Source organism: Pseudopodoces humilis, chromosome 5, assembly GCF_049639895.1.
Source record: "Pseudopodoces humilis isolate 2021_Gansu_Grassland_sample_001 chromosome 5, ASM4963989v1, whole genome shotgun sequence".
Classification (NCBI taxonomy): domain Eukaryota; kingdom Metazoa; phylum Chordata; class Aves; order Passeriformes; family Paridae; genus Pseudopodoces; species Pseudopodoces humilis.
In genome coordinates, this window is record NC_142204.1 from 29052184 (window position 1) to 29068440 (window position 16257).

General features: G+C 46.0%; 1 protein-coding gene across 4 annotated transcripts in view; it reads left to right on the forward strand.

Moving 5' to 3' along the window:
- The window catches only part of NTN4 (netrin 4), a 49021-nt gene that overhangs the window by 16435 nt on the left and 16329 nt on the right, over positions 1-16257 (forward strand). For all 4 annotated transcript variants that reach the window (XM_088055258.1, XM_088055256.1, XM_088055257.1 and 1 more), the window contains 3 exons: positions 3787-4065; positions 13369-13495; positions 14481-14669. In XM_088055258.1, the coding sequence (XP_087911384.1) occupies positions 3787-4065; positions 13369-13495; positions 14481-14669 (595 nt within the window). The remainder of the gene's footprint in view (positions 1-3786; positions 4066-13368; positions 13496-14480; positions 14670-16257) is intronic.

The following is a 16257-nucleotide window of genomic DNA, read 5'->3' on the forward strand; positions in this document are numbered from 1 at the left end:
TCCACCTGTCACAGAAGGAACATTACCCCAAGGACTAGATATTTTGTTTCTTAGCAATTCTATTTGCCTCCTGGTTTGTGACATGAGTTATTGCTGGATACTTAATTTTAAATGGAAGCTGAGATAAAAATTCAGTTCTTGACACTGCATTTAGGTAGAATCCCAAATATCGTAAGACATTTTTGTGAGCTAGCAACACTGGGAATGAAAACATCTTTCTGATAGGATGTAATATAGATGTAAAGCACAGAAATGCAGGGATGCTTCACTGTATTACTTATGACTTGTTTTACAAAATATAATATTTTAGTTGGTGCACAGATTTCAGAGCTGCTGATGTAAAGATCAGGGCCTCCCTCACTTTGCTGTCATACATGGGGCTGACTACTGCGTAAGTCACATCATGTGCCTAACGTTGTGATGCTGGGTTTTGATGTTTTGTTAGAAGGCCTCACACACAGAGCTGGACTTGAGTGGGAAAGACAGAAGTCTGGTCACTCTGGAGTGCTTAGTGGTGAGGCTTGCTGCCTACAGAGTGGCTGGGGACCACTGCCCAAGAGAGTCCTGGCTGGACACTGGTACCAGGGGGACATTGGGCTTATAAAACCACATCATCAGATGTGCACACATGTTGACAAAGTGTTCTTTTCCAATTTTTCCTACAACCCCATCCCTACACTGCTGAAACTTAACAGTCTCTTGGATGGGGAGACCTCTGATTGCAGTAGCTGGGAGTTGCCAGCAGAACCAGAGGTCAGGTCTGGTGTGCAAACCATGGTTCATTAGTAGAGAGGATGCTGAAACCCATCCTATTGGTGAGACAATTGCATGGGAAAGCCTAAGAGGTAAAAGCAGGAAATCTGGCACTGTCTATGTGTGTAGGTGTGGCTGGGCTGCTGGAAAGTTCAGGGGTGCAAACCCATGACATCTGTGTAAGACCAGTGTGGCCCCAGTATTGTGCAAACTTCTGAGACCTGATCCCAGCTGGGATAAATTAGTGATGCTAATGACTGAACAGGGAAATCTTGCTGGGAAACACATCCTTATCCTCTATCCTTATCCTTATCCTTATCCTTATCCTTATCCTTATCCTTATCCTTATCCTTATCCTTATCCTGCAGTGTCTGAAGGCTTGTAGAATCCCACCTGAATCTGCTGTGTCAGAGCAGAATATTGCTATTTGTATGATGCCCTACATGTTATAATGACCAGTTAGTATTTTGTTAGAGCTGGGCTGCGGGGGTCTGGAAGGGAGGGATGGGGATACTTGCTGGCCTGGCAGCACTGAGACCAGGCTCACTCTGGTACACAGCTGCAGGGCACAGTGCAGCTGCCCAGGCCAGGCTGCTGGGCACAGCCAGAGCAGCTCAGGACAGGCAGGGGGGAGCAGCTGAGAGCCCACAGCCCCTGGGAATTACAGACAGAACTCGTGTTTAGCATCACTGTTTTCATGCAGCCATAAAAAGAAATGTTTGTAGCATTTTAGGGTCTGAGCAGGAATACTGGCTCCATTGAAATCAGCAGCATAACTCCCCCTGAATTCCACATGGACAAGATTTAACTCTGTCAGTGCAGAGGGGTTATTGATTTTCTTGCTGCAGTTGTCTTTACTAGAACCACAAACATCAGTCACATGCATTAAACAGGGATAGATAAACAAGGAAAACTGAAAACACGAGAGGAAAGTCTGCAGCTCCATCTAGCATAAATTATTCTCATTTATATGGTTTCTTCCCTGCTCTCATCTGAATTAGGACAAAGAAAGGATTCTCTGAGATGCAATTTATGTAATATGAAGAAACCCAAAATGCTAGTTTTTATTGAAAATTCTTGACCCAACTCCACTAAAAGGCAATCAATGTCTCCAGATTGGATTTTTTCCAAGGAATTTTCTTTCCATATCTGAAAGCATCTTGTGTTCACAAAATCACTAGCAAGTAAATGTGATCAGAATGGCATTGATCTAAATTTGGGTAAATAACAAGCCTTGGGTGGAGGACTTGATAGTTGGGGTTCACTTGGGTTTCTACTGATGTCTGGTTTGTATCTTTATTTTAGGAAAGAAAAAAAAATCTGTATATCCCTGAAAGAGAGGGGGGAAAAGACCTCTTTTGAAGTGTGTTCAAAAGACTCATCAGACTCAACACTTCTGCACAAGGAGCAGGTTCACCAGCCTTGTCCTCTGACCACCTCTTCCAGTAAACCTTCTCCCTTATCTGTGTCTTTCTGGCAGAAGATGCTCTTCTGGAGGAGGGAGTGTTTGCAGGAGGGCAGTGCAGAACTGCAGCCATGATGTCTTTGCCAGGATGCAACGCTCAGCTCCAGCACGGCCGAGCCCTGCTGTCACCAGCATGCTGGTGGCAACTGTGCTTGGCAGGCTGGCGGGGCACGCAAAAGCATGCTGCAGCCATTCAGCTCCAAAACAAGGGCTAAATCTCCTTCCAGGCTGACACAAAGCTTCCTCTGGCTGGATTCTGTCAGCTCTGGAGGAAAGCCAGGTCCCAGCCAGGAGCAGTGCCAGCAGTGGTGGGGCTGATGGAGGCAGCAGCTGGTAGGCAAAGCCTGTGGGCCAGCCAGCTGGCAGCACTGTGATCATTATTTCCAGGATCTGTGGATCCTGGTCAAATAAAAGGGAAAGCTTCATCAGCTGAAGCGTATCAGCCGCTTTCTTTGGAAGGAGTGCATTTAGGGCTAGGAGGCTGTGATCCCTGATAGCGACAGCAGCAAGTTGGTGCCCCGCCTCTCACCTGGCAGGAAACAGTGGTCACCTCCTTGCTGGCCAGCATTTTGGGTGGCATGGATGGCTTCAGTGGGGCAGCACTGTAGTTTGAGGAGGTTTTAAGTCACTGCTGGGAGTAGTGCATTCAGTCATTAGCCTGCATCGCACCCTCAAGCACTCAAGTGATTTGATCAAATGTTGTTTATAATTATTGTAGTTCATCAAGCTGTCAGTGACTATTCACTGAAAAACTACTTAACTATTCAGAAAGTGTCACTGTAAGTTGAATGTACCAGTAACTAATACATATCACATATGTGCTGTTTTATGTCAGTAGTAGTCATATAAAGTATATGCTGTTTCTGATTTCTCATTGTAGGCAGCTAGACCAAAAACTTTAAAATAGGCCTTTTCAAGAAAATTGGTTAATTTTATCTTGTACTCTCAATATTCAGCTTGAGCCAATATTTACCTATTCAATCAGACTGAAGTTAAAATAAAGAATGAATGCTAAGTATTTGTTTAAACTTTGGAAGCCCCCCTCTTTCCTTTCTTTCTTATCTCAGTTTTCTTGATTATCAGCTGCTGTCACTAATTGCCACACCTAATCACTTTTCCACTAGGAAGCAGCCTGGGACTGATAGGAACCAAATATTTGGAAATATGAGCTATATTTGTTAAAAAATACACCCATTCTGGGAGAGAGAATGTTAATGAAGGGTCCCCCACTTGTGCGTCCCCCAGCAGGGTGCTGGTCCTTGTGCTGGGCCGCACCACGTAGCAGGGGCACCCACCTCTGATTTGAGTTAGTGGCAAAATGTCACTTGACACCCGTCAGGTCCTTACTCCTTGTGGAGAGGAACGTAAGGAATCATGGGGGGATCACCCTGTGTGCACTGATTTGGAGGTGGATTTGCTGCTCCCACCCCTTGTAGAGGGGGAAGAGCATCAAGAGAACCTGCTGCATGCTCCCAGAGGTTGCTGTCATTGCCGCTCCACCCCATGGCACGCCCTGGGGCTGGCTGGCATCCTCCTTTCTGCTTCACCTGCTGTGTTTCTCTGCCCAGGTGATCTTCCGAGCCCTGTCACCGCCTTACGCCGCAGAGGACCCGTACAGCGCGGAGGCCCAGGCGCAGCTGAAGATCACCAACCTGCGGGTGCGGCTGCTGGAGCGGCAGGGCTGCCCCTGCCTCCCGGCCAGCCCGGCCCCACAGCCCCCAGCATCCCTGCACTATGCCATCTACGACTTCATCGTGAAGGGCAGCTGCTTCTGCAATGGCCATGCTGACCACTGCATCCCCGTCACTGGATTCAAGCCCGTCAAGGCGGCTGGTGTTTTCCACATGGTATGTACATGCACCCAACAGCGTCTGCCCTGCAGGAAAGCAGAATTTTAAAAAGAGGAAGGGAGGGTATAGAGTATGGCGTAGGTCCAAGTATGCGAAATTTGACGTGTGATGCCCTGGATTCCAAGGGTGGAATCACTCAAGCACAGTGAGCAGAAATGGTCTTTACGAAGGAGGTGGTCTCCATGTGGGGCTGAAGTGCTGAACTTCCTTTGTGTCTTGGTGTGGGACTGTCATCCTTCAAAGGTGCTCCACAGTAATTTATTTACTTCTTTAAAGTACATCTTTAAAAATAAATTTAAATTGCTGACACCCATCTTTCCCCAGATGCTAACTTGCAATAACACAATATCTAAAGGATGAAAAATGCAGGGCATTTTGGTAACATAGAAGGAGGAGAGCTTTCAGAGTCATCAGTTGACTACCACGGCTTCTGGAGGATCCAAGGACATTGGGTTAGGTCTTGAACCAAGGGGATAGAGATGGGTTTTGACTCTCACTCGTGGGCTTCCTGCTACACATTGCAATACATTTCTCTGCATAAAACCCCTGTGCTCTGGTTTCAAGGGGGCCCTCACAAGAGCTCTGAGCCCAAATCCCTAAGGACTCACCAAGACCTAAACTCCAGGGAAGCAAGAGCAGCTAACCCATTGGGCAGGAGATGGACACAGCAGTGGCCAACACGTTGGATGCCTGTGGCTTGGCGTGCCTGCACCCTGCCAGTCCAGGGACACTTGCTGCCCCCAGTACATCTTGTCCTTTCTGCTCATCTAGGCTGGCTCTGAAAGCTCTGGCTTTGCTGGCAGAGGAGCAGTAAGGAAAGACAGAGCAGCCAAACATACTGTGCTGGAAAATGTTAGAAAGAGAAAAATCATAAAAAAAAAAAAAAAAAAAAAGAAGGCAGTTAGTCAAGGTAAGGAGTCCAGCTCTTTGGGGAGCTCTCATTTCACTGAAATTACAGTCTCAGGCATGAAGCAGACAGGATGTTTCCCTTCTAATAGGGCTAGCTTCGCAACATCTTGAAAATATACCAGTTTGAAAGCATGCGGCACTGTGATTGATAAGAGTGTTTCAAGTAGTGCTGCTCTGCTTTCCACAGATGTCCCCTGAGTGAAATCTTTGAAAGGAGCTGTTTGCTCAGGATTATTTTGGTGGGATACAATTGCATGGAAGCATGCCCTGGAGCACCACTGAGAGCTGTAACAGAGCCTGCAGCCAAATAGGCTTCCAGTACAGCTACAGCGTGTGGCAGCCATGGTGTGCAGGTAACAGGCAGTGCTGTGGGAAGGAAACAAGTGCCAAAATCACACTGAAAACAGAGCAAGAAATAGCAACAAACCCTTGCGTTGGCCCCGAGGGGGAAATTCAACTCCGGTTATAAATGTTTATGTGGCAGGAGTCCCAAAGGTGACGTTTCCACAGTGAGGCTGACTCATTTTGCTGTGTCGTACTGTGTTTTACTTACGCCTCATCCTGCATGCCTCGTCAGGGATGTGCCTGTGTAGGGGTGACATAACCCCATGGTTTGCAGGGACAGCCAAGGCATGGTAAGAGTTTTCCTCTCCCAATACCACTTTTTCCATCATAGAGCTGGGGCAGTTTTGGCTGAGCCTAGTCCATGCCAGACTCCTGTGCCATGAGACTATTGCTATCTGGGGATTGCAGTGGCACCCACCTTATGCAACCCATCCCAGGGTTTGCCAGTGCATTGTGTCAAGATTGGAAGAGAGAATTATTTCCAAGGTGATACAAAGAATTCATCACACATGGGAATGAAAAGGGACGAAAGATTGCGATGTCTGTGGCTGTTTAGGTGGGAGAAGTCAGAAAACTTCTGAAAACAGAGTAGGATTTCAGAGAGGGAGCATTTTTCTACATTTGAAAAACTCACAGCAAATATAATTCTAAAGAATTATGACTAGTCATTCAAGAGGGAGATGGAGACTTCAGTATAGTCGTTATGTAACTCTATCTACCAATAATAATTTTAATAGTATAAAACTGAGGACAACAAAAGCAGGGAAACACAGTATCATTTCACAATATGATTATAAAATCTGGCTCTGTTTTTATGCTTGTTTAGATAAAGGCACTCCTGAAGAATATCCTCTAAGACAGAGAGTTAACATCAAAATATAAGCATGATTAAGATCATTTAGTAAAAAAAACAAACAACTTTTCCAAAAAATCTATGTGCAAGTTTTCTTAACCCCACACTTTTTTCTCAGCCTACAGACAAAATCCTAACTGCAGCCTTAGTTTCAGTCCCTGCTTGGCCAGCAGAAGACCGAGATGTGATATATTTATTTTTCTCTTGGGCTACTCTGAGCAGTAAGCTGGGCTATCCCAGCAGCACTGGGCACAGCTGCCAGGTCTCAGCCAGATCTCACAAAGTGACCAGAAGATTGGCACCTCACCCAGACTCAATCTGACAAAAGGGCACGGGTATGTGAGAATGCTGGGGGCTGCTGCTCTGGCAGGTTTGGTGCAGGATCCTGACCCAAGGGGCCAGGATGGTCATTTGGGACATGGGCCCAGCTTGCTACCACAAGATTCCTCACATTGGATGTATTTTTTTCTTGAGATCTTGGCAATTATTTGAGTTGAGAAGGTGACAGTTTTGATGGCAAATATTGTGAGTGGCTGAAGTGAGGCTACAAGTCCACTTGGCCATGAGATAATACTTACCTGGGATACCCTCAGGGTGTGGGGTTGGGATGCAAACAGGGTGGCTTCATGAACAAAGATGGGCTCCTTCTGCCCTGGCAGAAGCACCTCTAGCTTCATTTTCTGGGGTGGGGAAACCTCTGCAATCTGCAATCTGTCTGAGCCAAAGTTCAACTTTATAGAGTCTGATAAGAGATTTGTTTCTGTGCCCTCATCACTGTTTAGCTACAAAACTCTCCATGATGCTCCTCTCCTTCTGGCAATTCCCCCACCTAGCCTTTATCCTAAAAGAGAATGGAATTTGTGTAGGAAAACTCTGGTTTTGTTTGAGTGTCAGAAATGCCATGTCAGCCTTTAGCTGAATTCTGAATATACAGTTGGAACTTCTGCTCTAGTGGAAGGTATATTTCCATGAGCTCCCCAGGAAGGCTACAGAGAAGACCTGGTTGCCTTCCTAGGATGGCAAGGGCTGCTCCTCATGGGTAGTATGATCCTGACTGTCCCTTTTTGTACACTTGTGTACAGTGTACAAACAGACAGCTGTTGATACAGAGACAAGTTTGATACAGATGCACTTTCTCTCTTTCCCAGTTCTCTCAAATTTATTCAAAGGGTCACTTCCCAAATCTCATCAGGAACAGCCCAGTGCATACTCAGGAAAAGATAATGCATGTACAAAGAGACCTCCTACCATACCATGCTAAGCAGTTGATCACTTTGTGAGCTGTATCACATGGCAAACCACAAATATGAGCAAACAAACAAATTCACATATTTAGGAGATCCCTCCTGATCTTCAGTGGCCATGAGAAAACTATTATTTTCCTCTGATCTGTGGCAGAGGAGCTCCTCACCCTTTGCCAGTAGCTCTGCACATTGAGCCATTGCACTGCATGCCTGACCTCTTACCAGCTGAAGCATCCCTGTGGCCTGCTTGCAGCTATGGCAAGTGGCTTGTAAGAGGAGAGGCAAGTGTTGTGCTAGCCTGGAGATAAGTAGGATCTTGCAATTTAGGACTCCAAAGTGGGCAAAGCAAGCCCAGAGATACCTCACCTGGGCTGTGCAATTCTGTCTCAAGGTGAGAGCTGGAGTTCATCCATCTCAGAGACTCCTTGGCCCTCCCTGAATAGAGATTCCTGCAGGTTAGCCAGCCAATCTCTCCAGGCTTCTTCCATAGTTATGAAGGTCGAGATCCTGGGTAGACTAAGATACTTGGCTAAAGCACCTCTGTGTAGTTAGGCCGGGTGAATATTCCCCCCCACTTCCCATGTGGCCAACCCAGTGGCTGTTATAAATTGTTATCATGCTACTGACATCAAAGGATGTTCAAGGTCTTCCAGAGCAACGCTGACAGAAGCCTATTGTACCAGGAATTAAAAAAACCCACCACACAGCCCCCACACCCTGGACAACAAGCTTTGTATTCTTTCACAAGAACAAGATAGGATATGAGAATTTTCTCATGCATAAATTTGGTTGTCTGGTGCTTTGGGAAAAGAATACCTCCCTGCATGCTGTCAGCCACCAGTAGGCATTGGTTCTAAAACTGGCACAGCAGTTCAAGCACAACACAGTTTAAAAGCTATGGTTAGAGACTCAGTGTGAATGCTGCCATTTTCCCTTAGGCTAGTATCATGCCTGTTTTCCATAAAAGCTAAAAAAAAAAAAGAAAGAAAAAAAAGAAAAAAAAATACAATTTTAGCATTTCCAAAAGGAAATTCTATTAAAAGCAGTTGCCCCTCCCAGCTATTTAGACTGTTTAAGCTATCAGGTCTTTGGGACACTGATTTTCTTTTAGTGTGCATTTGTGTTGGACTCCATATAGTGGGTGAGTTCTTACAATATAAATCAATTCATAACAGGTGACTGAAAGCTTTTTTCCTCCAGTGCAACAGTCTTTGTCACTGCCTAACATGATAAATATGGGGAAAAGGATTTTATAGGATTCAACTAGAGAAAAAGCCCTATGTATTTGTAATCTGAAAGGAAGCACTGGAAGGTTATAATTTGGCAACAAAAGGCTCTGGAAGGAAGCATGCCCTAGCAACTGTCTTTGTATAGAGAAATCAGTCGCTCGTTTATCTTACAGAAGGCAACTTTTGTAACAGTGTTTGCATTGTGCCCTCTAATGACTGACGTTGCGATGGGGCTGTCAAGCTAAGAAGGGGAACAGTGTGAAAGTGAACTGGGATATAAAGAACCCATGACAAAATGAAAAATGTTATAAGAAGGCCTTGCTGCTTAAATGAGTCAGGAGCCGTGTGAATGCTTAAAGGAGTGAGACATACTGGGAATTGTGTTTGTGTACTTAGTGATGCTCCATAATGACCCTAGTGGGTATGCCTTACAGCTAACTATAAGCTGAGGTGAATGCAAAGGGAAGAAAATATGTGCTCTTTTCCTGTCAATGCACAGGGATCACATTCTGCCTTCAGAAAGGTGCTGAGATGCTGGAGAAATCCTGAAGGCCAGGTACATCATTTCCCCAGACTACTTTTGTCTCAGCAGAGCTGCTGGGCTGGTTTCTCAGCCCCATCTCCCAGCTGCTCTGTGGCATGACAGGGTATTTGCATGGCAGACCAGTCTTGCAAGTGGCCCTCCTACAGCTCTTACAGACATTCATTTTGCCCAGTGTAGACAGTCTGTTGGCTGTTTTTCACCTGCTGCCACTTCTCCTTGTATTACCCCTTCTTGTCCTATACCTCTTGTATTTCTTGCTCTCACAGTATTTCTTTATAACTAAAAAACCTGCATGTCTACCTATGGGCTGCAAGAAAGGGCTTGCTAGTATCCACCTTTTTTGCTGTTTCCAATGCATGAAAATGTTTGCTGTCATGCTGGAATTATGTAAAAGAAAGAAGATATTTTCTTCAGTGGGATAAAGCTAGGTCGGAGGAACATTTTAAAGCAGAGTTCTTTTGGGTGGTATTCATTGTAATGCTATTCTAAGATACCAAATACATCAGCCTGAGGCAAGATTTTTTAATCACTTAGGTCTGACTTTTCATTAAACTTCTGTGAAAAAGGAATATGGAAAAGAAGGTACTAACTAAACGGTTGTACTGAGAAGCAAGCTGTTAAAGACTCTGTTTCCCTCTGCTCCCTTGGTTTGTTTGCCCATTTAGCTCTTTAGCTTCTTCATTAGTGGGTCTGCACCTCATGCTCTGCCTGGCTGAGAGGGCTTGGGGCCACGATAAGACCTGAGGGGACCTTGGGAGAGGCAAAGTTTTCTCAGCCCGATTAAGCAGCAGTGCTATAAAGGCAGGGCAGGGTCAGAACTGGGACAGCACAGACAAAAGCTCAGCACAGAGGTTTGCAAAGGGTGCATTGCAGGCTGGGTTACTGAACAGCCATGCTCGGCCCTGCCCAGGTGGGCAGAGGGATCCACAGCGGGATCTGCGCTTGGGAGGGAGCAGCTGATGGAGGCTGGTTGTGATAAACCCTGAGGAGAGGACACTGCAACACAGCACCCGTATGATGAGAATGGGGAACGTGTTCCTCCTGGCCCAGGAGCTCAGCACCCACTGAGTCAGGCAGGAGCCCAAGCCTACAGGGCCTCTGTGCTGGTCCCACTCTTGCCTTTACGCAGACGTCAGAATCGTGCTATTGTGTTATTTTTTAAGCTTTTCAGCCAGATCATTTGTTTCCTTTCTCCCAGGTGCATGGCACCTTTACAAGCAATCGATACCAGGAGTATGATCAATGCCATGCTCTGCCTCTGAGTCTATCTAGATAAACACCAGCTGGCTTGATTTGCATCATCTCTGACTTGGCTCTTTTGCAGTTCTCCTTGCCACAGCATGAAAGACCACAAGCCTTCTATTGCTGCAACAGATTTTTAATTATATACAACTTCTTTCCTTAGAGTTCACGTACAGATTAATATTAACATGTTGGTGCCCAGCTATTCAGTGGTTTACTTATTAGTTCTGCATGCCAAATTAATGGTGGCACGGCAAACTCTTGGGATACCCATCCTATTCTGTTTTATTTTCACCCACCTTCCTTTATTCTAGCAATGCAGCACGCTCTATTATACAGTACTTGGGCTTTCAGAAAATCACAGCTCTTGCTCTTTGGAACCATGAATGCTCCTTGGTGGAGCATTTTGCCTTACTCTCTGCTGATGTCTTGGGATGTTTAATCCATAGAGGGTTTCTGAGATGCTGCTGAGTTTCAGATGAGTTTTTGGATTATTAATGTTGAGCAGCCTCTGGATGATTGATTGGGTCCCCACTGATTCTTTGTGTGGATTTGGCAAGGAGCAAAGTGAATTTGGAGGGTGAGGCTACAGGCTGTGGGCACAGAAAGTGGGCACACACATTTCCACAGTAATCCCAAGTGTCCCCATGTCTGAGACAATTTTTGTTTGCAATTCTTCTCCCATGTCCTTCTCACTTTGGCATCATGATTGCAAAAGCACCAAAGGACCTCCTGATTTTGACTATGGCACCCTTCAACTCCTTCCAGTCACCTTCCCTTCCTGATCATGTATGTCCTGGGTCTGGTGGGTCTCTCTTACACCTTTACAGCTGGGACAGGCCTGTGAGGAAGGATTTCTGAAGAATGTCTCTTGCCACAGATGTGGTTCAGGCTAGTACAACATGTCTAGTCCTAACCACTCAATGGCCAAAGGGCTTGCAAGAAACTCCTACCAAAAGTGACATCAAAGAGTTAGGACACCATCAAAACCACCAGAAGATGACCAGTACAGGTTTAGTCATCTTCTGTTTCCATGCAGGTGTGTATGCTTTTAAATGTGTGTGAAGAGATTGCCTAAAAAATATGAGAGAAATTTATTAACGAGTGGTAATTTAGGAGAGGGAGGTATCTGAGAGTTTGAAGAACATTTTGTTGGTGGTAGCAAAAATACAAATATGAAAACACAAGACACACTTTGAGAACTACATATACCCTCTGCAAATTTGTTGTTTCTTTTCTATATTTACTTCTCATTCTCATTAACACACATTTAAGATTATATCAATATGGTAAGCCAGACAGACCAAGTAGTATCTGGAAAGTCCTTCAAAGACTTTTGCACAGAAAACAATTAGCTTAGTATTTTCACTTTAGTTTAGATGCTTGTGCATTCTGACTTCATCTGTACCTATTCATTGCTTACAAAGCCCAGTTCCTGTTCTGTATTTTTTGATGATCTCACATTTTAATAGGGCAGGAATGAATTCAAGAAGTTTTTGAAAGATCTTGCTATTTTCATTTCTGCGTAAAAGTCTTTGAAGGACTTTCCAGGTCAGTTTTGAAATTTTATCTGTATTGGTTGCATTTGACTCCTGTGAGATAGCAGCTGAAATCTATTCATTAAAAATGAGTAAATCAGAAAGTCATCAATAGCCAGGAGTGTGTGTGGTGGGTGTGTGTGTGTATGCAATATGTAACAAGCAGAAGCTGTTTACAACATGTTCAAGGTCCTCTTCTGTTTTGTTTACTGTTCAGGCTTTTCACAGGAACCTTTTTGTGGCAGTCTTGGCAGCAAGTCATGCAGTTAGGAACAGCACACTTGTAAAACCACAAGTTAAACTGTGTGGAAGGCAGCAGTTTCCAGTAGCAGTTAAAGCCATGCCCCAGCTCCAGGCCGGATCACCAGGCACCCCAACCACCCTGTGCTCCTCTGGATGCCAAAAGCAGCCGGCAGCTGGTGCAGCTCCGTTGGTTTCATGGCCAGCTTGTGGCATGAGCACAGGGCCACGCTGGCAGGGCAGACTGAGACCCCCAGCTCAGTCATGAGCAGCGGGAGAAGCCAAACCATGCATTTAAAAGCAAAATGTGGAGCAGAGTAAAGCTGCAAGCACAGGCACATATCAAAATAGCTACAGTAGGTAGCTACCTGCCATGCTCCATGGGAAAAGGCAGGGCCTTCAGTCTTGCCAGCAGAGCCTTGCTGCTGCAGAACTTGATCTTGTTGCATCCAGGCACTGCCGGGCTGCTCGTGCCCTTTGGCTACATCCTGTTTTCTTTGCATTTGCCAACAGGGTGAGTAATGCCAGCGACTGACAGGGCAGCTGGCATCAAGTGTGCTGTGCTGGCTTTTCATCTCTAATTACTCCCTTACACTGGCCTGTCTAGCTGTTAAATTATCTGTCATGAGCATGTCCGAGTATAGTCAGTCATGGGCCTTGTGCTATCCTTGACTTTTCCTTTGTGGGGCAAAAATTCTGCCTAGGATGGGTAGATAGTTATCTTTCAGGGGGATGATTTTCTTTTTTCTCATATTTACTTGTGCTGGAGACAGCTGGGCACACAGAGCTGGGTGCTGCGATTGTAGGTGCTATTCCTGCAGTATTGCAAAGATGTATTCATAATTATGAGAGAGGAAAAGAGAAAAGTTTTACAGTCTTTCCCAAGGATGCTTTGAATCCTGGCATTTTTTTTAATCTCTCCTGGGAATTCTTTATGCAATGACATGCAGATCTACACATACTAATCTAACTGAAAGTGTAACTACAGAATATTGGGCAAATATTCCAGCATTGGCTGGAATGGACGTCATGCTATATCCCTCCTTCTAGTCAGTGCAATAGCATGTAGCTGGCATGCTATTTCCTGTGTGTGGGCTTGTGCCCTGGAGACTCTGGCCTTTGCTGTGGGTGATCCTTGCTCTCTTTCCCCTACTAGGTGCATGGGAAATGCATGTGCAAGCACAACACCGCAGGGTCCCACTGCCAGCACTGTGCCCCGCTCTACAACGACCAGCCTTGGCAGGCTGCTGACGGCAAAACCGGAGCCCCCAAAGAGTGTCAGTGTAAGTAGCCAGCAGGAACAGTGTCTCCAGATCCTCTGCCAGAGGGAAAAGCTCCCTCCATGTGTGCCTGTCTCCCATGTGTCCAAGAGGCAGCACATCCCAGGGTGGTGGGGAGGTGCTTTCTGAGCAGCTCAGTGAGTGAAGAGTGACTGCCACGGCCCTGCCCAGCACCCACCACACATTTGTGTGGCAGGGACAGACAGCCCTGTTTGCACAGCCCCTCACTTGGAAATCCTCATGAAACCATGATGTCTGTTGGTTTGGCCTTTCTCTGGGACCCAAGTGCATCTCCTGGGGATGAGGTCTGCTGCTGTGGGCAAACTGCAGCCTGCCAGGGTAGCTTGGAGGTGACAAGGGGACAGGATTTGTCCTCTCCATGGACGCCACTGACAAGCTCCTGTGCAGGAGCTATGACTTTCTGTTGCTGAATGTGGGCTCTGCTCACCCCTGGGCACTGAGGGTGGGAGCAGCCACTGAGGGTGGGCTCTAGAGGTTTGAAGATCAGTTTTGCCAGGAAGGACGCTTAGGGTGAGTGCTGGAGGCAGGGGAATCCTAAGGATGCTTGTCCTCTCTCACACACCTCTCCTCCACCTGCCTTTTTCCTCCATCAGCTGCAGGGAAGATCCTGACAGCACTCTCATGGCAGATGTTGTATAGGGCAGTGCTGATTTCTAAGACTGGGAGGGAAGGACCCTTCCTCAGCAGGACCAATGTGGGTCTCTCTTCTGGCCTGACTACCTGTGGCTGTCCTTGTAGTGGAAAACCTGTATTGGAAACAGAAGATTTAAAGAAAATACTCTTTCTTAAATATTATACAGAGGTTGGAAAGTACGGATGAAAATGTAGTGATACTTCATGCATTTGAATGAGTAACAGGTCAAGTCCCCATTCCAAAACACAGTTTGAGTATTTGTATCTCTTTTCTATAAATCAGCATCTTTCACTGCCTTAATGAGTCTTTCTGTTCCCTTTGGCTTTGCCTCAGCATGCAAGTGTAATGGGCATGCTGACACTTGTCATTTTGACATGGATGCGTGGCTGGCGTCGGGCAATCGCAGTGGCGGCGTCTGTGACAACTGTCAGCACAACACGGAGGGGCAGCACTGCCAGCGCTGCAAGCTGGGCTTCTACCGCGACCTCAGGAAGCCCTTCTCTGCCCCAGACGCCTGCAAACGTAAGTCAGTAGTGACCTTGTACTTCTCCAGTGGGAAAGTGTCAAACAAAAGGTGACATCTTCTTGCCCCTCCTTGGAGCAATCTTCTTGCTTCAGTGAAGGACAGGGAGCTCTTTGAATCCTCTTTGTGATACTACTTGCAAAGAGCAGTGGTGATATTTGCAGGGTGAAAGTTTGCAGATGCTGTCGACAAATCTGTCCCAAGAATCCCTCTAGCCTGAGGGCAGGGGAAGAGAGATGATTCATTTACTTTCTCCTACTGCTATTTTTGGAGAGGAAAAGCTGCATCTTGTTTTCATGTTCTCCTTGTTTGGTGATTGTTGTAACCTCAGAATCAGGTTCCTCAGCCAGCAGGGGTGCAGCTGACAAATAGCGTCGCCCACCAGTTTGTGTTCGCAGCAGCAGCAGGTGGGTATGGAAGGACAGGCAGGAAAACAAGTTAAGTGATATTCCAGAAGGTGGGACACTGAGGAGGCAAGACTAAAAGCAATTATTCAGGCACATGTGAAATTAAATCTTTCCCAAGCAAAGAAGCAATCCAAAAGCCACACTCCCCAGGGGCCACTGTGAGGATGGTGACTCACCATGGGGGGACTCCAGATCCCCAAATTATGCTGAGAACGTTATACTGGCCAGCTAAATATGGGGTGCAGGCATGCCCTCCTCCCTGAGCCTACAGCCGGCTTCACCACGTTTCTCCTTGCTGACTCACTTACTATGAGGGGGACCTTCACAAGTGACAGAAAGAAATCCAGCTGACACCCTGCCTGTGTCCTTTGAGGAGACACTGAGCACATCTCTCCCCTCTCAAGGAGAAGTACCTGCATGTAAAGGAAGAGGGAACCCTCCTGCGGTGGGGAGCTGCACCCCAGGCTGGGAGGGTGTGTGAGGTTTCAGTTTGTTCTTTGAGTCTGGTGGGGAACATCTGCTTTTGTCCTGCTCCCTTGCTGCATATTATCCTCGTGAGATTCCCGGCAGCCCCACCAGTCTGTTGCAGGTGTGTTCCTCCTCTCCACCTTTCACTCATTGCAAGGAGGGGCAGCAACAGCTGAACTGCCTGTTTTACCACCCTGGTTCTCTTTATGGAAACAGAATTGACCACAGTTCTCCATTGCTTGTGTAAATAATTACTTCACTGCTGTAGTATGTACACAATAATTTCTTTTAAACAGTGAATTTAATGACTTTAAAAAGTTCCATTACCTACTTGTATTCATCAAAGTTCTGAGTCTCCTCTGTAACATCAGATACTTTCCCTTCTTAATTATTGCCAGAACTTAGGCAATGAACTTTTGGAGTCTCATTAGGAAAAAAACAAGTTTAAGTCTTGCATTTAGACCCAAAGCAGAAGCTATATGTTTTTTTCTAACTCATGGATTCATCCTTGCTAATTAAAAAAAGAACAAATAGTATTAATTGACTGCTGGTAGATAGTGCAGGATTGAAGACTGAAATAAATGCTGCATGACACCCTCAAGCTCTGAAACATCATTATACTGTGGTTCTGGTACCTTTGCTAGGGTTGGAATTCCTGATATTCTTTACATGCCAGCTCTCTTCAGGGAAGAATATGCACTCTTCTGAGGCC